The following is a 23,788-nucleotide window of genomic DNA, read 5'->3' as shown; positions in this document are numbered from 1 at the left end:
AAGATTATAGAGATGTGGTTTCAATTTAAATTTTTTAATACAATGAATTATTTTGACTTGGATTTCGGTGGTCACATGTAAGATCGGTACAAAACAAACAAAAAAAACATCAGCGGGACCTTATATGAGTGAATGAGAAACCTGTTTGTTAACTGGACAAACAGATGATGTGTCTGGGGTATGTTTTTTTATTATCATTTGTAATCACCCAGCATACATTTGGGTTTCGTGGACTGCTGACATAGCAGTCAGAAACTCAACCAATCATAAAAAAAGTCATAGATCCTTTTTTTTTTTTTTTATCAGGATATTGACATTATCAAGATATAATAAACGGTGACTGTGTAGAAGCACAGGATTCGAGAACTAGCTCGTTTTTGTTTTAATTAATATTCTTAGCTAGTTAAGCTCGTCATACTTTGGAGTTAAAATACACCACCTACCCTTTTAGCCTAGTTCATTAGGTTTCCACACAACCAAAAACATGGGATGGGGCAAGTACACTAGAGCTTTCACTTGCCTGGTGGGCTAGCAACGAATTTATGATTTGTCCACCCCTGCTGAACATTTCTGTTCCATATAAACCCTGTAACCTCACCTCTGAAAGCAAATAGCCTCCATCAGCTATCTTTAGAAAGGATGAGTATGTGTGTGTGCCAGAGAGAGAGAGAGAGAGAGAGAGAGAGAGCAGGAGAGCAGAAGAGAGATAGAGAGGGAGAGGTGAAGAGAGAGAGAAAGAGAGAGAGAGAGGGAGAGGGGAAGAGAGAGAGAGAAAGAGAGAGAGAGAGAGGGGGAGAGAGAGAGAGAGAGCGGGAGAGGGAAAGAGAGAGAGAGAGAGAGAGAGAGAGAGAGAGAGAGAGAGAGAGAGAGAGAGTCGCATTTCTTCTTGCTGTGGTTTTGTGGTAACGAGGCAGGTGGTTGGTGAATAGAGAAAACTTGTTAACCCTTAGTTTCTGAGAAATATAATGGCCAAAATAAAAAAGGTCGTACACAGTATATTTATAAGTACGCGTGTCAATCTCAATGGAATTATGACCAAATAAACGTAAAGATTTTTTAAAAATCATTTTTTTTCTTATAGATATATAAGATAGATTATAGATTTTATCGATTTTTCTTAAAGATAAGATTAAAGATTTTTGATATCCTAATCAAATATAAGGGGACAATGTAACATCTGTTACTTGGTTAAAAATCACAAAAGAAAAAAAGATTTCTGATGGGTAGAATGGAATATCTCCACGTGTTTTTCCCCAGTCACCATAAAGCCTGCTGTCTGCCTGACAAATGATTTTAAAGAAATGTTGACTCAAAGCCCCATCATTTACAAATGAGGAATAAATGTGTGTCCACAAAAGACCAGCAACAGACATATAATTCCTAGCAATAGCTAGTAATAATACAAGCAATAGCTAGTAGTAATACTAGTAATAACACTAGTAATAACTAGTAATAACACTAGTAATAGCTAGTAATAACACTAGTAATGGCTAGTAATGATACTAGTAATAACACTAGTAATGGTTAGTAATAACACTAGTAATAATACTAGTAATAACACTAGTAATAGCTAGTAATAATACTAGTAATGGCTAGTAATAACACTAGTAATAATACTAGTAATAATACTAGTAATGGCTAGTAATAACACTAGTAATGGCTAGTAATAATACTAGTAATAACACTAGTAATGGCTAGTAATAACACTAGTAATAATACTAGTAATAATACTAGTAATGGCTTGTAATAACACTAGTAATAATACTAGTAATGGTTAGTAATAACGCTAGTAATGGTTAGTAATAACGTTAGTAATGGCTAGTAATAACACTAGTAATGGCTAGTAATAATACTAGCAATAATACTAGTAATAGCTGGTAATAATACTAGTAATAATACTAGTAATAGCTAGTAATAACACTAGTAATAGCTAGTTTACAACTGCTACACCAACTGTTAGTTCATCGACTCTGTCAAACCCAGAGGGATATATTACAGTTGGAAAAAGAAACAGAATTATGGTGTCTTTGTTTCTTTTGATATCCCATTTTCTTTGTGGCTTAAAACATGAAGCCCTTTTCACTTGCTGCCACTTAAAAGAGGGGCAGGAATTATACGTTAGACATAAATGAACTTCCTAATCATACGCTGAAGGGGAAAACGAGACACAGATGTTGTCCTCGGCAATTTCTCCGCAGTGATCTTTCTTTAATTTGAAGGCAATGGTTTTTGTTGTTTTGAAATGAAAAGTCTGAAAAGCGCAATTTGTATGATTCGAGGAAAATGAGGGGGGAGAGATGGGTTGGGAACCAGGAGCGTGTGTGTGTGTGTATGTGTGTGCCATTTGCAGTGATGTATTTCCTGCCTCCTTTCATACAGTGAAGTATAGGCTGCAAGCAGCTGGCTCTAGTACTTTTCTGAACACTTGAAGACTCAACAACCACAGATCATTGTTAAGGATTCAGAGGGAGGGAGATAGAGGGGACAAAACACATCCTTTTCCCCCCCTTTCAATAACAGATGTATTCACCCTAAAACTACCTCCATAATTTTAAATCGTTTAGGTAAAATGTGATGCATTGTAAGTCAGCCTTGTAAACATACACACTATAGAAATGTACGCAGTTGAAAGTTCTGCAGTTCCTCTAGAGTAGAGTACACTGCCTTGCTCTATTTTGCCCTGGTTGTCATGGAGACATGCTAAATTTCACAATGTGCAAAAGATTCAAATTGAGGGCGGCTATTACACAAAACAATCATATAGTGTTTATGAAGCACTCCAATTACACCACCTGATGAGTGCTGTGAATATTGTTCTGAAGCTACTACTTATGCTTTTGAATGAAAGTGGTACAGCTAAAGTCATTTATTGCAAATGAGAATCATATATAAAGATGAAAAAACAAAAATACAGTCAATATGCACTAAGCTTTAACATCAGCTTTAAACGGAAAAATACACAGTGAGTAACACACCGATACCAAACCGCTAAGTAACTACTAATTCAATTATAATTCATCAGCCATATTTTGTCCTTTTGTTAGAATCCACTGTCAAACATCAGACCGTTCTTGAGGGCCAATTTAAAAGCTCAAACACAGATAAAAATAAGAATTGAAATGATGTTATAGGACTGCACCACTTCTGTATCTAAGCGCCGAGCAAGAAATTTCTGGGCGAGCTGGAGAACAGTTGGCTATGTAAGACCAATCTCGCAGAAATGCAACACGCCACTGACCTTCAAACTGTTCTGTTGCTCTGTGAGTGAACGGTAGGCTCTCTCTCTCACTCTCCCATCTCACTCACAATGGGGAACTGCTAAAATTACAGCTGGCCAGATACCAGCAGTCCCCTCCACCCGCCCAAATGACTTGATGTGTACCTTTGATAAAGAGCCTGAGGCTATTTCTGGGCCTTCGCAGAAGAGGACTAACTGTTAATGCACACGGACTGAGTTTCCTTGTAAGGGGCTACAGGGGCTAGTGGCCATGATAGCATGGATAATTACACTTTGGACATGTGCTGACTCTTTGTCTTGGCGTAATGGACTATATTGGATTTTTGTTCTGTCTAGATGTATATTCCACTGGCCTTGAGGTTTTGAACCATGGCCCAAATTTGCCCACTAAAGCAATATTATTCGAGTACAATTGCTAATTGAGTGAACATCACCTCATCAGCCATGGGTGATGAGGAACATCGTTATTTGTTCCCAAAATGTGACGTCTCCCTGATGTGTTCATAGGATGCGAAACGGATAGTTTTTCCACAGTCTAACTGACCTTTCTGCCATGCCTGATCAACATGTGACCTACTGAAATAAACGCACATACACACTCCACTGCACAGAAGTTGTGGTTGTCTGACAAGGCCACATTTGGCAGGTAAAGAACTGTATGAATGGAAAATGATCAAGTCATAGTAAACACACTGTATGGCAAAAGCTGAAGCCAGAGACATTGTTCCATTTTCCAAACGAGTTGTGATTAAGACTCTCTTGTGCTATTCATCATTTACTGTAATGCCATTTTAACCGCACAGTGTGTCTCTTCAAATAGACTGCAGGGAGCATTTTTAAACAGCTGGCATGCCACGCTATGAAAAACCTCAGCCATGACTAAGAGCGAATTGGAGTAAAAAAAAAAAATAAAAAAATAAAAAATACTGAATATTCATCCCGTATGCCTAGTCGTGGCCCATTAATCTGGAGGACACTTGAATGGAACGTCTTTGAGCGCTTCATGACTTCTCCCTGGTTCTTGTTTCCAATCGGATGGCCTGTATCGGAGCTACAGTGCGCCCTCTGTTCGTCTTCTCTAGGACACAATGGTTGCATTGGACAGCTGAAGACTTTGAATGTGGATGGTAGAGCCGCTACCATAAGAGGTACTTTTGTATAAGAGGGACAGTAAAGGAGAGAAGATAGACGGAGGGACCTCGGCCTCAACCCTCTCCACTGGCCCTGGGGGCACTGCAGGGCCAGACAAGGTTACCCAGCTGGGCTAAACTGAGCACCATGTCAGTTTCCAAGAATCTACTGTCTGATTTTTATATAGAATATAGCCATGCTTCTGTGGTGACCACTGCTGAGCTGTTCAGACAGACATATACACATCCACCCACACACACACACACAGACACACACACACACACACATGCACAAACACACATATGCATGCATAAGCTGTCTCTGAGGCAACCACAAGTCAAAGCCCCAGTATGTATCCACATGCACTATAACTTTCCCTTTAAAGTGGATTAGATGCACACACACACACACACACACACACACACACACACACACACACACACACACACACATTTCAAAAGCTATTTATGGGCACACACACTCTTCTTTGCACTCCAAACATATGCTAGTAGTTATGCCATACAAGAAATCAAGAACCCGAAGGGGCCTTGATATGCAAGTGATATGCACGTTGCTACATTCTGCTTGAATTAGATTCTGGTTTAAAAAATAAATAAATAAAAAGGCCCGTGACATTGTTTATGTTGTTTTAAAAGGCTACTAGTATTTATGTAACTTGCCATAGAGACTAAAGCCCTAAGCTCATGGTGCATGCAAGTAAGACTTCGCCAAACCGCCAAAGTCATATTCGGACAAAATGTTTTTTGCTTCGTGATTACCTCCCCCCTGCCCAAGCCTCATAGTGTCCGATAATACAGTAACGACAATTGTTATTTATCCAGAACAAAATGGCCCGAGTATTGAAAATGATTGTCATTAACATACATTAAACTCATTCCACGGTAATTACTTTCTATAACGGATGACGCTCGTCATTTATTTCAGGTATGCTAGGTTTTTTTGTTAATGTGAATGTTAACGACTGCAAGAAAATCATTAGCACAAGCCTGGCCTTCCTCAAATCTTTTTAGTCTGCTTAAGCTGGAAGAAAATGTGAGTTGTGGGTGAGTAAAAGACAAGAGGGGACATACTGTAGAAGGTGGGGATGCCATCCTTACCAGCACTGGTGCCAGGGCCTGTGGTGAGATCGGCACCCATAAGACCACCTAGAACAGAGGAAAAGAGAGAGGAAAGAGGGGGAGGTGTTTCAATAACCTCACTGAACTTGACATTCACATCCTACCACAAAACCGTCCTTCTGACCTATCAAATGATTTATTAAGCTTCATCTTCAGCCATAGCCTATTCTGTGTTTGTGGTGGGCAGGCCAAAAAAAAAAAGCCACAGTGACAAGAAAGAGTGTGTGTAAGTGTACGTGAACAAGAAACTGCCCTTTTTTGTTAAGAGTATGCTTAGGGTGGCTGGGGTGTGTGTGTGTGTGTGTGTGTGTGTGCGTGTGTGTGTGTGTGTGTGTGTGTGTGTGTGTGTGTGTGTGTGTGTGTGTGTGTGTGTGTGCGTGTGTGTGTGTGTGGTGGTGGGGGGAGTTGGTGGCTGTGGCCAGAGAGACCAGGCTTCTGCATCCAAGAAAAATGACACATTTTTATTTTTAAATCAGCAGTGCAGCGGTTGTGGTCAGGCAGCGCACCGGGATGGGCCAAAGCTCATATTTAGCCAGCCCTCCTGTACTGGGCGGCTGATTGCATCAGGAGAGCATGACTGCTAATGACAGGACTGAAGTAGTGAGAGCCTTTACCTTAGCAAGCCAGAGAGAAACCTAGAAAGAAAACTGCGAATGGGCCTAGACGGTGTTAGTGTGTGTCAGTAGGTGTATTTACAATGTATATGCAGGATTAGTAACATGTGCTCTTTTTTAATAATCATAGTATGCTATTGTATAGAAAGGAATCAGTGGCAAACTGTAGCCAGGTTAAAAGTCATTATAAGTCATCAATTTAAGACTGAAAAAAAAGAGGTGTGACAAATTAAAGGAAAACTCGCCATTATGAGTTCGGCCATCGCATGTCACCAGTACAGCGCCACCGTTCTTATAAAAGACATTCCCTCGATTTTGATGATGGTGGATGAGAGCGCTGTGTAAAATCATGTCAGTTTAAAATCTCTCCATCTGCGTCGAGATGTGGTGACTTTGAGGGCTGTGGCTTAGGATTTACATCCTTTTCATCCTCATCAAACCATCAGTGCCCTGTGGATGTGGGGATGAGTCACCCTGGAAGTGACCACGCCCATCAGGATAGAAATGTTGCATCATGGACCCAGCAGTTTTTCCTTTAATTTGCCACGTAGCTGTGTATATGTGTAGTATGTATTTGTCTGTGTTACCTGCACTTGGAGGTCTGTGTGTGACACCTGGGGACATGCTGTTCCTCTGTATGCCGTGATGGGATAGTGGAACCAGGTTATGGTTGCCTAGGGATCCTCCAGGGTGGCTGTAGATCTGGTTGCTCACTGGGATAGACACTGGCATGTCATAGTTAGAAGGGGGTACGGCCTGAAACGTGTGGAAAAACTACAGTTAATAAAGTAGCACAGATCTACACTGAACGTTGACAGTGACAAAAGAAAGTAGAGGGAAAATCATCATTATCGGACACGTCTAATATCGATAGAGTAAAACACAGAAAACTGAGGAAAAAGATAGAAGGCTGGCGAGAAAAAGAGAGAGAGAGAGCAATCTTATCTGATCTTCTTTCATTTACCACATTACTCTATGAGTGGCTTAACCTTGAGGAGAGGAGAAGTGTGAGCTCTTTCTCCTCCATGTTGTGTTTCATAAGGAGAAAATAGCGCCTAATTGCAGCCATGTGTCCTAAGGGTCCGTAAGTGCTCATCTGGGGGAGCATCAGCCGGCAGAAACCGGAGACGAGAGCCTTGTCCCTCTCTCTCTCTCTCTCTCCCCATCTTTCTCTCTTTCTCTCCGCAAGGCTGAAGCAATCATTTGCTCAGAGCCGGGCAAATATTTTCGTTCTGTGTAGAAGGTCTCCTCTTTCCCTCATGTGTTCAGTTTTGCTTTCTTTCGTTATCCCTCCTCCCTCTGTCTAAGGTGTTCCCTATCGTATTTTTCCACAAAAATCCCAAACAACTCTTCGGGTTTTTAGTATCATGAATAACCCTTTGTTTTACTACTAAATTTATCCACGAGTGCACTCCGAATCCTATCATTTCTGTGCTTTCGAGATCATGCGGAGTGTCTCGTTTCTTCCTCCCTCTGTCTGTCATGCTCTCAGTATACTTGCTACATTTACGTCTTGCTACATTTTTTTGCAGGTTGTTATTTGCATGGTGCCATCCTTCCTGTTCAAGCCGCTCACCCAGAGAACATGGCCGTGCCACTGTGACCGCAGAGCAAACCGGCCATCACAATGGCCACTATTCTAGTCTCCACCTTATACCACTCTCTCACTATGAGTGTGTCATATTTATCTGCGTGTCACACACTATGTGTGTGCGTGTGCACTTCCTATAGTACCTAAGCTTTGGTACACTGTTTCATATAAGACACCCAGGAACTGTTTGAACTGCTTACACTGTCCAGAGAGATACCGTTAGAATAGATGGTAGATATCTTTTTAGAATTGGGATTGATATTTATTCATTTAATGCTTTTATTTCACAATATAAAGAGGTATATCCAAGTGTAGTGAGTGAGTGGGGCTTGAGGGTGTTCCTCAAGAGCTGAACAGTGATTCCCAGAATTCATCCAAAACCTCGTCAGGCCTTTGGAGACTGTTCATTTCATGAGAAACAAGCTCTCACGTAACAGTCCTCCTCAGTGTGTACGTGTGTGTGTACATGACTGTGGGAATGTGTGCGGCTGTTTGTGCGGTGCTGTTTTCTGCATAGTTTTGTCGGACACATGACCTATTGTGCGCTCTCAGTTAACATGCTCTGATGAGAATTTGAAAGAAACACATGCGACTTTATCCTCCAGCGTCAGATTTCACATAAACCATAACTGGACTGTAGGTAAGGTTAGAAAAGGCACTTTTGACTAAATGTAATTAACAGACGTTTTTGTTTTTTTTCGAAAAGTCGTGTTAAGATTCTCATCACACAAAGAACTGTTTGTGAATACGGGGTCAAGACTCTTCGTCTTGTTTGAGGATGACTGCTGACGGAAACAAAACTCAAACCACAGAATTCAGTTCAGCAAGCACGGAGTAGGAATAGTTAGCAGCATGCTAGCTTCTGTAGCTAACCACAAGCTTCTTCCAAGTCAAATGACCAGCTTTCGTGAGAGAGTGGTTAGCACTATTTTAGCAAGGTGGCATGGCTGTTAGATCTCAGCGCAGGTGAGATCTCAGGTGTCCACTGTAGCTGCTGTACTTACAGGGATCTTATGAGTCTTGATCACATGATCAAACTCTTCATTAATCAGTTTGTATTTTTCTTCTGTGCGTGGAGTAAGAGAAAGAGCAGACTCAAGCTCCGAGCTTTCGCTGCCTTTGTTCTCCTTCTTGCTCAATGCCTGAAGGCCACAGAGACAGAGAGAGAGAGAGAGAGAGAGAGAGAGAGAGAGAGAGAAAGGGGGTGTGAGAGTGGTGTTTATGGACGGAGGTACTTACACATAGTCTCTGTCTGCTGATCATTAGGTCTATGTCCTCGTTGATTTTGCGGTACTTGTCCTCAGACTCGGGGCTGTGACCGACTGAATCGTCTGCGTCTGGGTCGGGGCTGTCGCACCCATTTAGGCCCTTCTTTCTCAACGTCTGCAAACACAGTGTTCAAATGTTCGTCAAACATCAGACGTGGAGGAAATGTCCACGTGGGGCAGAAATGTATCACTGGAGGGTTTTTTTTAAATGATTTTTAAAAATAATTTTGATGATTCAGTATTAAATGAATGACTCAAATTTTTTATTTGTCGGATTGAACCAGTTTAACTAGGGACGTCCGTATAAACTGTGTATAATAGCATAGAAACACTTGTATCTATAATTATATGTCGTATATATTGTAGGGAACGTATGTATTAAATGTATATGACAAAATATTTTGGAAGACGAATGAAACATGGTACGCGCATATGTAGAAATAAAGACATAAAAAAAAAAGTCTGAGATTTATAAGAATCAAACACTCGCAGGTTCATGGAATTCTGGATATTCCCGAGTAGATCCACAGCCAGCAGTTTTCCTCTCAGCCACCTGATGGCCACCTTCTAGTAGAAATAACCCTCTCCTCTCATGGCGAACTCAACCTAAAAAACTGTGGCTCTGTACTGTACCCTGTTTTGATTGTTCAGCACAAACAGAATACACGATCTGGCATTGTTTCGCGTTCGTTTCCTAAACGCCTTCACCGTTGGCTGTCTCTATATGTATACACGATTAGCCAGTGTCCTCTTGTGAATTAAAAGAAGTCCTAACTGTCACAAAGTAACTCGTAACACACGGCTCGAGACGCTTCATCAAAAACAGCGCAAGAGCCTATAATAAGGAGACATTAGCGTATATGGGGGCACAGCCGCTCGCTAACGACGTGCATGGTTAGCGCGCTCGCATGCGCTTATGCGGACGTACAGCGTCCCTTTCATCTGCCCGTCTACATCACAAACCCCGTAATTAAATTTACTCTGCCGTCGCCAAGATTTGATGAAGACTGACAAAGAAAGTGAAATGAGATGAGTTAGGATTCATTTTCTGCTCGAAACACACGTAGAACAATCTGCTGTTAGAAAAGAGTGAAAATAGTCCACTTTCACGTGTTATGTAAAGGAAACTTTTTCATTTTATTTTTTCAATGTTTTATCTTACCTTTACACAAATTATAGTGTGTGGAAATCAGCAATGTTCAGCACTATTTTATAGTCGAACCATTATTCAGTCCAGATTTGAACAAACATGCTTTCTTTATGATGATGTCTCTTAGCACGAGGTGGTCTTTAAATTGAACCGTGGCTGAATGCAGGGATATTTAGGCTCGCTGCAGCACTAAAGAGTAGTGAGGGACTGAACTGATGGAGGGAATGTAGTGTTGGAGAATTGATGGCAGTGAAGGGTAAAGAGGCAGTGTTGCACTGATGTGAGGTCATGCTGGCATGCGGAGCTTTCATGCAGGGCCTGGCAGTTTAAGAGCCAGCGTGGGGCCGCCATGGGGGCCGCCTGCAATGCCACTCATTCCACACATGTGCACCTGTCAGAGCGCCCACACCTGTCACCAGCCCTCACACACACACACACACGCACACACACACACACATGCTGCGTGGAGGGGGGGCGTTGGGGGGTAGCTTGGGGGGACAAGCCAATCATGAGTTTGGATCCAAAAGATGGCCATAGATGGTTCGCTGGCTCTTGATTCTCGCTCCATGTCTTTCTCTCTCTACCCTTTTTTCAATCTCTAGCGGTCTAATGTTCGGCACATGTAGCACGTGTAATCGCAGGTTAAATTAAATGAGACGAGCTTGATTAAAATAAAATAAAAAAACCTATCTGACAAATAAATCAATTTCCCAACACACCACTCTCCACCTTGAGCGTTTCCAGTTTGTGTGACTAAAAATAAGCCGCTACAGAGAACGAACCCTCTTTGTACCTGAAGTGAGTGGAGAAATCATTTCCTAGTCTGACATCTTAATAGCTTCAGTAGATGAAAGCTGCATGATCCACCGTCCAAAACATTATTGATGAGGAGTAATCAATCTAACAAAGCGGAAAATGGCCTTGTAAGGGAGGAGGGGGATTCGGGGGGCTGATACGGTGGAGGGAAGAAAGAGACCGAAGGTAAAACGGGAGGATAGAGCTAAAAAAAAAAATTGGGAGACAAAGACAGTGAAAATAAAGCCTTCAGAGGCACACTCCTAATTAAACAGCTTCCTCTCGATGCTGCCTCGCTACATTGGCCTACATACGCTCATCTTCTCTAACCTTCAGCCCAACACGTGCACATGCATGTGTGTATGTCTGTCAAACCAAATGCCATACCAGGTTCTGCTGTCTATAGCGTTTGTAGTCGAAACATTTTCCATCCACTAGCTACCATTTAATAAGCTAAACCCCCATTCTAACATCCTTCGCCGTTTCAATAGCAGACCTGATGAATTAATCAAACCACTCAAGGATCAGACCCTCAGACCAATGCACCAGACAGCCTCCCGTGTGCCCACTTTATCCTCTATCTGCTGTGTTAGCCTTCAGTCAGTCACGGCCGACCTTCAGACACTCTGGAATCGGGCCCAGAAATGTGGGGGACTAAAGTCTACTGTAGATGGGCACCACAGGTTTGGGGTTAGCTGCGAGAACCATACAAAAGGAGCCCTCCATTCCTGGGGCAACTCTGGCAGACGAGAGGTCTGGGGCTGGAGAGAAGCCCACGTTTCGCAGCGTGTTCATGAAGGCGAGGAAGACAAGCCAATAACAAAACAACAAAACAAATTCAACAGCTTTCCTTAGTGGAAATAGCAGCTGAGCCATGTTGCCATGTTCAGACCATGTTGCATGAACAAAAACAAGCTCATGGCCCTGAAGGCTTCAAAACCAAGTGAAATAAAAGCTCACCGAATACTAATATATATATATATATATATATATATATATATATATATATATATATATATATATATATATATATATATATATTTGGTGAAATCTCATAACTGTAGCTTGGATCTCTGGCAAACCAATATACTCAAGAGCCTGGCTCTCTGATAAAATTGTGTTCGCAGGTCATGTGAAAAAAATAAAAAAGGAGAATGTTTTCATATGAAGTCCATATTTCAGCAGTCGGGTGGTTTGCCTTATTCAGCATGTAGTGGACCAGAAAGTCTTTTCCACTCTGCACCATAGACTCATGCAGAAAGCCGCCGACTCTGAGGTGGTCCCATTAGGCCAGCAAAAATGACTTCATGCCACTCAGTAGCCCCGCCTCTGTCGTGTGTGTGTGTAGTGGGGTGTGCGAGGGTGGCAAGTTCCACACACTCTATTACACATCATTTTATGGTACCTTGCTTAAACTCGATGTGCGGACGGGACGCTTTTACACATGTATCAACACACACAAACACACACAAAGACTCAAAGCAGACCCACTGGCCCACACATTCAGCTAGGCATCCAGTGCGCCTGCTATGTCGAGCAAATGAGATCCCCTTCAGAGAGAACGAGAGAGAGGTCGCAGCTTATTGGAAGCAGGTGGTTGGCCGGGAGCAGGGGAAGCCGCTGCTTCGTTAAGTGCGGTTTGAACACGCTACTACAGATGGAGATGAGAATTTGCGTGTATATGTGCATCAAACCACCTCCCTTTGGTATAATGCGAGAAGACTTTACAATAAAGACTCTCCTTATACAATTACAAAAAGTGAAGGGCTTTTAAATTCACCAAATGGTCTCGACTGGTTACCACACACACACACACACACACACACACACACACACACACACACACACACACACACACACACAGAGCCTCACCATGCAATGAAATCTAGTATCAAAGAGATGAGCTTAAGACCCATCAGCCCACAGTTGAAGCAATACCGCACTTTAAGGATGTAATTACAGCTGTCTGTGGTTTATAGGGGGAGTTGGGATGGGGTCGGGCTCAAGGAAAATCCAGGCACACAGATAAATTCTGTCATTGGGCGCAGCTCAATATGAGCTAATCCTAGTACAAAGACATACAGTATAGGACTGCGCAGACAAATGGCACAATAGCGAACCAAGTGGCACTCTATTCAAGAACACAGCTGCTCCTCATACACACATCCATGTGCATTAAAATGATTGGAGAAGGAGATTGGAGGAATCGTTTAATCGTTTGGGGCTTTTAACGTATCTCCAGGGTATGGATTGTATCTCAGGCTTATGATTTTAGGGCAATGGTTTGTGCATTAAGAATCATCCGCGTAAAGATATATCACGATCTATAATTCCGTATGATATCACTGCTCCACAATAAAATTTGTTCCATGTCACTGAAACAGAGCATCGGCCTGGTCTGTTGGAATGAGACTGACGGGTGTAAAAAGCAGCATCTCGTGTCCTCTCGCTGCGTTTGCATTAACAAGAAGGACAGTGAAGTCTTTCATCATTTACGATCCATCCCAAATCCACACAATGGCACCCTACAGTAGTCATGGGATGAAGGGGTGCGTATAGCGTGGTCATCTTTCTATTAGCCACGCATCTGTGATACTGTCTTTCTTCTTTATTCGCTAAGAGATGTGCGTACACACGACCTCCTCAACCACTAACACCCCCCGACCACCACACACACACACACACACATATATATATATATATATATATATATATATATATATGTATTTATATATATATAAATATATATATATATAAAACATGTTGTGATTCTTATTTTGGCAGTTGGCGAGTTAAGGTTCTCTCTCCTAAGTGTGAAAATGCACACAGACACGGACACACACACACACACACACACACACAGATCAGTTATCAGCTTTTGTCTACTGCACGGCCTCTTATCGTGCAGCTGCATTACAGGAAAGGGCTGAGAGCTTTGAGGAACAATGAGCAGGCACCTGACCTCTCTGGCATGACCTTGTGTTTCCACACCCGGCAGGCCCGAAGGGAGCCCACGGAGAGCTGCTGAATGCCATCTACACCCACGGCCCAAAATAGCCGCTCATTTTTCCGCCCGCGCTCACAGGGAGCATGAGGATGGTGTGACTCTTGTTTGATGATGTTTTGAAATAAATAAATAAAAATGCTTGATTACTGGTATATATATCTCAGAAACATGCTCCGTGTCTGCCCTCCACATATACCGCACTTTTCTACCTTCTTCTGCTCTCACTGATTGGTGCCTTTGTGGAGAGACAATATGATATAGAAACATCCCTTTCTTTCCACAAGAACTCAGTAGTGTAAGGGGAAAAAAGTCATATATGACGACATCTTTGCCTTCTTAATGAAATCAAAGTGTTTTACTTACTGTTACTGCGAACGAAAGAGAAAAAAACGGAAAAAAACAACTCAGACAGACACACACACACACACAAAAAAAACAGAAGTAAATAATAAAGAACCTTTATCCCGACGATCAAATGTTTATTGGCACCCTGAAGTCTGGTGGTATGGGAAAGGGGGGATTTGAGTCTTGTGCCTTAGCTGGCCAAGGGCAGCAGTTCATCGGGTGCTGAATGAATAGAGGCTTGCTTACTCACCCTGTCTCTCCACGCCTATTCTTCTCCATTCGCTTCGCCAGAGCAGTAAGCCAAGCGCTAAATTTAGCATCGTTGGTTGCTATTTTTAGGCCACTACTGGTTTTTTTGAGGCATTTATTAGGGGAAGAACACTAAAAAAACACACAGACTCTCACGCACACACACACACACACACACACACACACACACACACACACACACACAGTGAGTGGGAGGGAGACAGAACGAGAGGGAGGAGGAGGAGGAGGAGGAGGAGGAGGAGGAGGGGGTGGTGGTGGAAGGGGCTCCCAATTTGGACATCTGAAATGCACTCGCTTTTAAAGTGTTGCTGCGTGTGCTCTGCAGCTGTTTCCAATCAGATGACGGTTAGGGAAAACAAGAGAGAGACATACACACACAGAAAGAGAGAGAGAGAGAGAGAGAGAGAGAGAGAGAGAGAGAGAGAGAGAGAGAGAGAGCATGCAAATGCCCCTCAAGAATTCATCAGCCACGAGGTATAAGTACAACAAGTTGTTCTGTTGCTGTCTGTCCAAACAGCTTTAGATGAGGACGGCTGGGAGGCTTGAAGAGCACAAAGAAGCTCCTCACTCCCTGACTGATCAGCCATGCTTTGAAAGTTTAAAGACGGCACACAAACTGATCTGACTTGTAGAATAAGCACCATGGCTTGTTTCTGCTCAGTGGGACTGTAAAATATATCTTCATAGAGAGATATAAAAGATAAATAAGAAAACCCACTGTTGAATATAAGCTGGACATCAAAACCAATTTAAGTATTACTGTACTAATAACTTTGTATTGTTCCATCTTATTCGATTTCTCTGGTTCTCAAAGATACGATTCCTCCTATGGTTCTCAAGGGGTCTGTGATATCTGGTATATGCATGAGGGACGAATAAATGAATATCATGGTACATATTTGCCCTGTTTGCTCTATAAATGTGATCAAAAGGTGGTCCCTGGATTCAAAACGTTTAAGAAGCCTTGCTCTGGTGGTGTTACAGCAACACTGTGCCACTGGAAAAGAAAACACAGCTGGGAAAAAAGGGTACTTAAAGTGACTGCGCATATTTCATCTTATCTAATATCCATAAACTGAATGCATGCTATTCGCTGTTTCACACCTGGCCTCAAACAGGCGAGAAGGACAAGAGCATTTGTATTTCACTTTTAATCATGATAACACCTCAGCTTATCTGATTGGAGCTTAAAAGAGCAGTCGGAGTTAACATCGATGTTTTGTTGTTATCGTATAGCGGCTCTTTGTAAGCAGAATGAATGGTCCTTCATGTGCGGCGCTGCGAGAGAACTGCTCTGGGCGAACGTTGCTTCTGATGTCGGCGCTACAAACAAGTAAGTAAGGAAAGAGTGAACGAGATGACTGAGGTAGAGTGTTCTAGCAGGCTGTTGATGTGCAAGCACCCGCACGAGCCAAACGTCTTTTAATTAAGTCATAACAGCTACTTTGAGAAAGAAAAAATTAAACTGAAATCATTCCAATTAATTAGCGTTTCTTGGCAACATTAAGCATTCTGCAAGACGTTTAATGAACCTGAGTTGACGCTTCTGTGCAGGTTTTTTTGTTTTTTTCCCCTTCCCTCGCTCCCTCTCGGCTTCAGACAGGCGACAGTGTAGAGGAGGCGAATGCCCTGCATGCACTCTCTCACACGTCTCACCATACGGAGAACCATACGAGGGCAAAACATTGTGAGGGAGCTTTGCGGAATCTCATTAGCCGAGCAGGTAGTCATTAACAGAATGACCTTTGAAAATAATTACCGACCTCTCCTTTTCTCACACGCTGTTCCCTCAACACCTCTGCCGCGCTTATTCGCTCTCTCCCATTCAGAAGCTGCACGTGGAGGATGGTGCTAGCCAAGATTAAGAGGTGAACGTTCAGATTAGGTTAATCTGGGAAGGAAACGAGATTGGCCCAAAATGTCCACTGGCTTCATGCGGATGTGCACGTGAAAGGGCTGACGGCTGAAGGTTGTTCTGCTGTTCCCGTATCCTCTCATTTAAGGACTTATTTCACGTTTTTGAGCATTAGGAAAAGAACCCCACAAATGAAGTGATAAAGGTTCATGTCGAATGAATCCTAATAAACTGTGTAATAAAAAGCTAGCCAATTAAACTCGAACCTAGAGGGAAGCCTTGTTAAAGGATAGGAAGACTTTGAAGAACGTTGCCGATAGCTGAGCACGTTCGGTGCGAAGTTGTCGGCCTTCAGTATCGCTGATTCATACTGGAAAAGAGCGGAACAACCCTCCCATTTCCCCAACCCTGTCTCGGCTCTTCTCTAATGCGCCTCACATGTCGGGAAGCGTTGCCTGGCACTTGTCATTATAGGAACTCTAGCTGTCTGTTTGAGTTTTTCATCTGCTGCCAAATAAACCATTTACTGTATCTGTGCCAGCGCAACATTTGACATCCCACTTCGTCAACTGTGCTGCGCTGCTTTCTTCCTGCTAGTCTGAAACAAACTAATTTTACCTTATGTAAGCACCTGTAATTTGGTCTTTCTTTGCAACTTTACATGTAATTACCTGGACCTGCCCACCTATTGTCGAGCCTCCGATGTCGCTTTGCAGGAGACTTTTAATTGGGTTTTTTTTTTGTAAGAAAAAAAAAAAAGAAAAAACTAATTCGCCAGTGAAAACAATTTGCCTGAGATGAACCAATACAAGAAAGCACAACTACGTTAGTCCCATCTCCAGTAGGGTTTGACAGTGCTAGGAACATTGATTTCCTGTTCTGAGTTGGCACTGCTATAATAAGTTTCAGTCAGTGTGGGTTCTCCGTAGATTCATCACATTTAGTGCATATCTTCCATTTCTTATGAGCGATAAAACATTTTTGCAGGAATGCATAAAAAAAGATGCTTTGGTTTTTACTCATTTTGACATAAATTGTTGGCAGTGGAGCAAATTATCTGCCTAGCTCTTTTCGGTCTCGTTTTCTTTTTCTTTATGCGCTGTATACAGGCTCTTATTGCAGCATGTTGGATTGAGAGGCTAGCCGAGCAGACGTTTGAGTTAAAAGAGGAATGGGCTTGACCCTGAAGAGCTGAGATGAAAATCGAGCGAAAGGAAGAGGAGAGAGGAAAAGCGTGTTGATGAGAGCTGGGGTGAGGGAGTAGGGCCTTCAGCCCCTCGCAAACACAGCTAAAGAGGCCGGGCAGAGCCTGCTGCTGCCACTCTCCCAGCGACGCTAATTATCAGCCGAAGACATGCTAATTACATGGAGCTTTATTGCTAATGTAGCAGGCCGCTCTTCGAGACGCCCACACGCTGTGCCCGGCTCCCCTGCCTCTCCTTATCCTCCCACTGCACCCTCCAAGGCATGCTGGGCAAAGACAGGAACAACTATGTTTTATCCTTGAGCTTGTTTTTGATGCATATATGAGCCTTCGTGGATTCTTTCATTTATATAAGACAGAATATTTACTTATGGATATAAATACACAAGGGTGTGGATGTATATGTTTGCTGCAGATGCATGTCTTTCAATCCTTTTCTTTTATTCAAACAAAAGTATACCTCATCAAAAAAGCGCTACCTCTTCAAAACTAGCACCCACCTCCCAGTTCCAGCTGTCCTCCCGAAGCCCTAGGTTTCAGCCCTATCTTGCCATCGCAACAGTAAGTCTGCTTTGTTCCTCTTGACCTCCCGCTACCCCGTCTCCCCCGGCCGTGATGTAACCTAGCAGCAGCCAAATGGGGGCCCTGTAGGAGCTCGCATGCTCGCAAATCCAGTTAGCTTGCTGCCTCAGGCACACTCCCAATCAATTTTCACTAGCACAAATCTGCCAGGGTGGAGAAAGAGCTAGCACTAACTCCTGTTTCTTCTACAAGCGCACTGTTCTTTTTTTTCACACCCTTTTCCTTTCGTTACATCTGAGCAGATTATCTTCAGGTGGTTGAAATTATGGCTCTTTCATAATGTGTGCTCAAAACACCAGTGTTTGGAATTCCGGGTGTTTGTCTCAATATTTCACTAAATCAAAGCAAACATTTCAGACACCGTGTAATTCGGGCCAATTTGGAACTTGTGCTTCGTGTAAGAACAGTCATGAATGGCATGACAGCCTGATGTAAAGTCAAGTGGCCCAAAATGGCATGATCACTTATTTCTGTGGTGGCTGTTTAACGTTTATTGTATTTAAATGTGATGTAGCCTACGGCTGTCTAATGCTAACAGATCTGCTCTTATCTTACCACTTAATGGATAGTAAGGCACTTATGCACTTTGGTTTCAAGGAATTTATAATTCATTCCCTGGCTGAAGTTTAGGTCTAGACAAGATTAAAAGTCTATGGTACATATGTCTATAATGCATTAAGGGAGTGTAGTGGTCTACTGTCTTCACTTGGCAAGCAGAACTGATGTGCTAGAAATATAAAGCAGACGGTAGGTTTTATCCAGTCTCCGTATGGAATGAAGATCGAAATCAAGCTTGATTCTGACCAAGAATGTGAAATGATTCTCACAGAATCACAGTTACAGTACCTGTTCCTCACTGGTCTTCTAGATACATTTCATCTAAGTGTTCACTCAGTGTGTAAGGATGTCGCAATATTATGAATATACAGTATGAAGGAACAAAGAATGGGGGAAAAAATTCTTCATTTACAGCAATATTGAACAAATGAAAAAAAAAAAGCTTTTGTATACACAGGCTTGTGTGAAATGGAGATGAGAGAGGGGACTTAGGGAAAGCGTGCTGTGGCTCTGGAGGGTTTAGGCAATAATTCTGAGAGAGAGAGAGGGTGAAAAATTGTTAACATAAAAAAAAGCAGTCGGAATCAATGACAAAGTAAAGGATCATTCTAGTGCTACAGAAGTTCTTGGTTAATTTTGAGTACTGTATAATTCTCAAGCTTTTATAAAGAGAAGGAGCTTATTTACATTCTTACAGAGCAGGCATCATTTGGAATAAAAAAAACAAAAAAAAAAAACAAGCAAGTGGAAGATTTAGCTTGAACTTTTTTTTTAATGATTACAAAGATTAAAATGGCATAACAGACCCAAATCTTCCGTTACGCTCCTTATCTATATGTACATTTCCAGTCTTGTGCAGAGGTCCATACTTTTTCCATACGGGAAACTCACCTGAATCAACACACGGGTGCTAACGCTTAGCAGAATCAGAACACTAGATTATAACCGTATTTGAGCGGAGGCTGGGGAAAAAGGGCATGCTAAGGTGTGTCTCTGGCTGACACTTGCACCAATCCAGAGAGGACAAACAGCATCTTTTCCCATAAATCCTTAAGTGCCTCAGAAGCCCTTGAGTCCTTGGCCACGTCTGTGTGGAAAGCTTGTTGCGCAAGCTACTCACGCTGGGCTTAACATTTGCTACTGGACGTCTGCCTCGTGATTGGCCTCTGTCATGGCTGTTTAGCTCGGACTGAACCCGGCTTTGGTTTCAGGAACGAGGCCAATGCTGGCGCAGCAACCGGCAGACAGCATGTCTCTGAGGCCTGAGACTTATCCAAGGCTTTAGCTTGTTTCGATCACTGTTGTGAGACACAAAGTGGCCAGAGACAAGCGGGATACAAGGCGCTTGTGTCATACACACTGGCTAATGTCTGTTTGCTAAAACAGTAGCAGTGGTCTGGCACTACAGCATGGCCTCTCGTAACACTACGATTCGTTCTTCCTCCACATGCATGGCGGAAGCTTCGCATGCGACTGAGATGCACTGCTACTGGGGCTGATATTTAGGATTTAGTACTTTATCTCCCCAATGAATAGATTCAAACCCACAACATCTATCACTCTCTGCTTATTCGTTTCTCTTCAAGTCAGCTTGTACAAGCTGCGCGTGTCTCGGCCAGCTGGTGTACAGCAGATTCCTCACCTCCACGATGTCTGAATTGGTCCTGCTCTCATGAGGCTCGTTGTACTCTGTGTACTTCAGTAACACTTTGTCCATGTCGGTGCTGGCGTATTGGAAGAGCTTGTTGGTGCTGTTGAAGATGATGAGGGCAATCTCACAGTCACATAGCACGCTCAGCTCATAGGCTTTCTTCATCAGTCCAAACTTCCTCTTGGTGAATGTCACCTACATTGTGGCAGGGTGGAGAGAGAGAGAGAGAAAGAGAGAGAGAGAGGGAGAGAGAGAGAGAGAGAGAGAGAAAGGAAGAAAAAAAATTAGAAAAAAAAGGGCATTACACAAAGTTGGAAAAGTGTGAGAATATTGTCTTGAATCTCTCTCATTCTTGATCTGCAGTGAACAACACTACTGTTGGAAAATCAATGTTTTCCGCTTTCTTTTTTGTTCATCCAAAATGTCTGGGAAAACAGACGCTGGCATAATCAGACTTTTTCCACTCATATATCAAGCAAAGGTTAAAGAAAAGAATCTCTTGTAAAGAAAAAAAAATAGAAACAGTCAAACTTTGAGTGCTATTAGGACATGCTTAAGCATTAAAATGCCTCAGATGAACCTCTGCTGTCCTGCCTAACATGTGTTGTGGTAAATGAGTGAACAACTTCAGACAGACTCCGTAGTATAATTGTATAATTGTGAAGAGATAATGATTCCGTCAATTTTAATCACTTGTTAACGTCTTATTCAACTTTGTATCGTGCATTTGTTAGTGTGCTTTATATTTAAGGTAAGGTGGATCTCTGAGATAGGAAATGCATAGAGCTGAAATTCCTCATTCTAAATGAACCAAATAGACAGATGACACACACACACAGAGGGAGAGAGACAGAGAGAGAGAGAGAGAGAGAGAGAGAGAGAGAGAGAGAGAGAGAGCGAGAGAGAGAGAGACCAAGAGAGAAAGAGAAAGATTGTCATCTCTCACTGCTCAGAGTGCTGACATGTAACTTCTCAGTAAATGTTCTCATCTATAAAATTAGTAACGTTAAAAATATACACCCCTGGACATCCCCCAGTGCGTGTTTCAACATGGTCAGGCCAGAGAAATGCACCACTACTGAAAACACAATACTGATGATGAATAAAAATTGTTCAAATGAAAAGAAGAAATGAGTCCGGCCCTATGTCATAAACTGGAGGTTGAGATAATGGGCAGTTGTGCACTCAAGAGGAAAAATTCAGAAGGATTATAAGCTCACTAGCTCAAAAACATGTAAGAACTAAATAATTTGGGAGGCAAAAGGGTACATGTTAACACACACACACACACACACACACACACACACACACACACACACTCTTTCGCATATGTGTTGAAAATGGAGCTCCACACACTCTCATTTCCCCCCCTTTTGTTCTTCCATGCCACTCTTCAAGTTCAAAACAAAAGATTCTTTCAGGTAGCACTGGAGCGATGACCCCTGGCCTGGCCCACTCTTTCATCTGGCTCACATGCTGCTGTGGAATGCCTTCACCAGAATCCGCCTGCCACGGCAGGGCCACAAACATGGCCTCAATGGGACCACATAGACCAGAATGCAGTTTTGTGCCGCATTTGGTGCAAAATTGATCATAGACAAGCACAGAATATGGCCCAGACTGAAAATGCTATTAAATATAATGCACAGTTCTACTGCAGGAACTTTTTAGGAAACCAGGCACTCAGGATCTCTGAAATGTTAAGCACATTTCAGAAGAACCAGGACCGAGTTTTGCATTTTTAGTTTCTAAATGTTCTGTAATCTAAGTGGACATGTGCTTCTTTAATGTAGATTGCTACCAATGCTAACACTTGGTCCACTTTCGTCTCATTCTACACTCCATATTGTGCCATATTTAACTCTGTCTGATACTGTGTATGGGCTCGCAACAAAGCCTGGGGTGTGATGTTATGACAATATGACAATATGGCTTTATGCTGTGACATGTATCTTAAAATAAAGTACCATTTTTGGAGGGTAAAGTGCCAACTGTGAGCTATACTAAACAAATGTGTTAAAAAATAACACTGTAGTTTCTCTAACTGATTGCTGTAGCGTTATAGGGCATTTACCATCTTTCCGTCTTTTTTTTCTTCCTTTTTCATTGTGATGCTGTAAGCATACTGAAACTGACTGGAAGTTCTGCATATAGCATTCCTCTAAATATAAAACAAACAGCACACATGTCTACACTGTATAACGTTACTAGATTGATAACTCAACACAATATTGTGGCTAATTGGCCAAATAGCTTTGATAATTACCTAACCAATATAACCCTTTTTAATAAGTGTCAATTTCATAAATATTTCGCTTGAATGTACAAAAAACTGTTAGCATTCATTTAAAATGTGTCCATTTTTCTAGATCCTTCTACATATTACTGATAGACTGTAAGCTATCCTGTTAATAATTCAGAGCTGCTAGTGTGGGCAAGCTTATCTGCATTTTGAAACGCAAAATGGTATCTTAGCATACGTATGTACGCCCAAGCAAACGTATGAACGTATGTACGCCCAAGCAAATCTAGCTAGCTAATATCAAGAACATTTCAGCAGCAAAGCTAGCAAACATCAGAGAATGTCCCCAAGTAGGGTTTGCTAGATAACACCCTCAAACAAAACCAATTAGATAACAAGGGGCGGGATTAATGCATGGTAAGATTAAAACTTGTGGGATTTATTTACTTGCATGATTATCACATGGTGATGAAATCTGTAAAAGATTGATAAAAGGGCAAATGTACGAGCTGTGACAGTAAATCTTTCAGTAAAGATTGCAGACGAACATGTTTCTCATCTCAGACATAACCCACACAACTAACAAAACCTTTAACAAAGCGTTACCTTAATTAGATCCCCAAATCAAGATCTGATATCTACAGCGTTTCTGATACAGATGATTTTAAGTCTGTGCATGCACCCACACACAGTATACACACACACACACACACACACACACACACACACACACACCCTGACACGCACCCACACCTGTCTTCTTCTTCACAGGAATGCCATGCGATTGGTGACAGTACTGTGCAGTGGCAGATACCTGTGGCCTCACCCACTGACAGCTCCTGTAAAATGAAATTACTTCTATGGTTACTTCTACTCGTCTTGTCGACGGCCTGCTGTCATTCCTCTCCACTCAGCCATAAAGGAAGTGATTATGTTTTGATTATGTCTCATCAGCGGTGTTCATTAGGCAAAGTTTGGAGAACACCATCGATTGTTTTGACAGTTCTGTTTCGAGTGAAGAATAGGCCATGATGATGAGAGCGTTAACAGAAACTTGGTGCCATGGAGCCCACTGAATGTGTGAACTTTCTTTATGATGCTGGTGCTGACTCATTATGTAGATGGTGAAGAAAGCGTGGCCCAGGTTT

The 23,788-nt window shown here is 42.3% G+C and overlaps 1 protein-coding gene across 9 annotated transcripts in view; it reads right to left on the bottom strand.

Annotated features, from left to right (window-relative positions):
- The window catches only part of mef2cb (myocyte enhancer factor 2cb), a 68,157-nt gene that overhangs the window by 6,000 nt on the left and 38,369 nt on the right, over window positions 1–23,788 (bottom strand). For 3 of the 9 annotated variants that reach the window (XM_047150048.2, XM_017452180.3, XM_017452181.3), the window contains 4 exons: window positions 20,390–20,593; window positions 8,953–9,096; window positions 6,710–6,878; window positions 5,461–5,535 (listed from right to left, as the gene is read on the bottom strand). In XM_047150048.2, coding sequence (XP_047006004.1) covers window positions 5,461–5,535; window positions 6,710–6,878; window positions 8,953–9,096; window positions 20,390–20,593 — 592 coding nt within the window. Of the gene's footprint in view, window positions 1–5,460; window positions 5,536–6,709; window positions 6,879–8,717; window positions 8,856–8,952; window positions 9,097–20,389; window positions 20,594–23,788 lie in introns of all 9 variants that reach the window. The other 6 variants (XM_053674332.1, XM_047150047.2, XM_053674331.1 and 3 more) reach the window with 4 other exon arrangements.

Source organism: Ictalurus punctatus, chromosome 22 (genome assembly GCF_001660625.3).
Source record: "Ictalurus punctatus breed USDA103 chromosome 22, Coco_2.0, whole genome shotgun sequence".
Taxonomy (NCBI): domain Eukaryota; kingdom Metazoa; phylum Chordata; class Actinopteri; order Siluriformes; family Ictaluridae; genus Ictalurus; species Ictalurus punctatus.
This window is presented reverse-complemented; position numbering and strand designations above follow the sequence as displayed.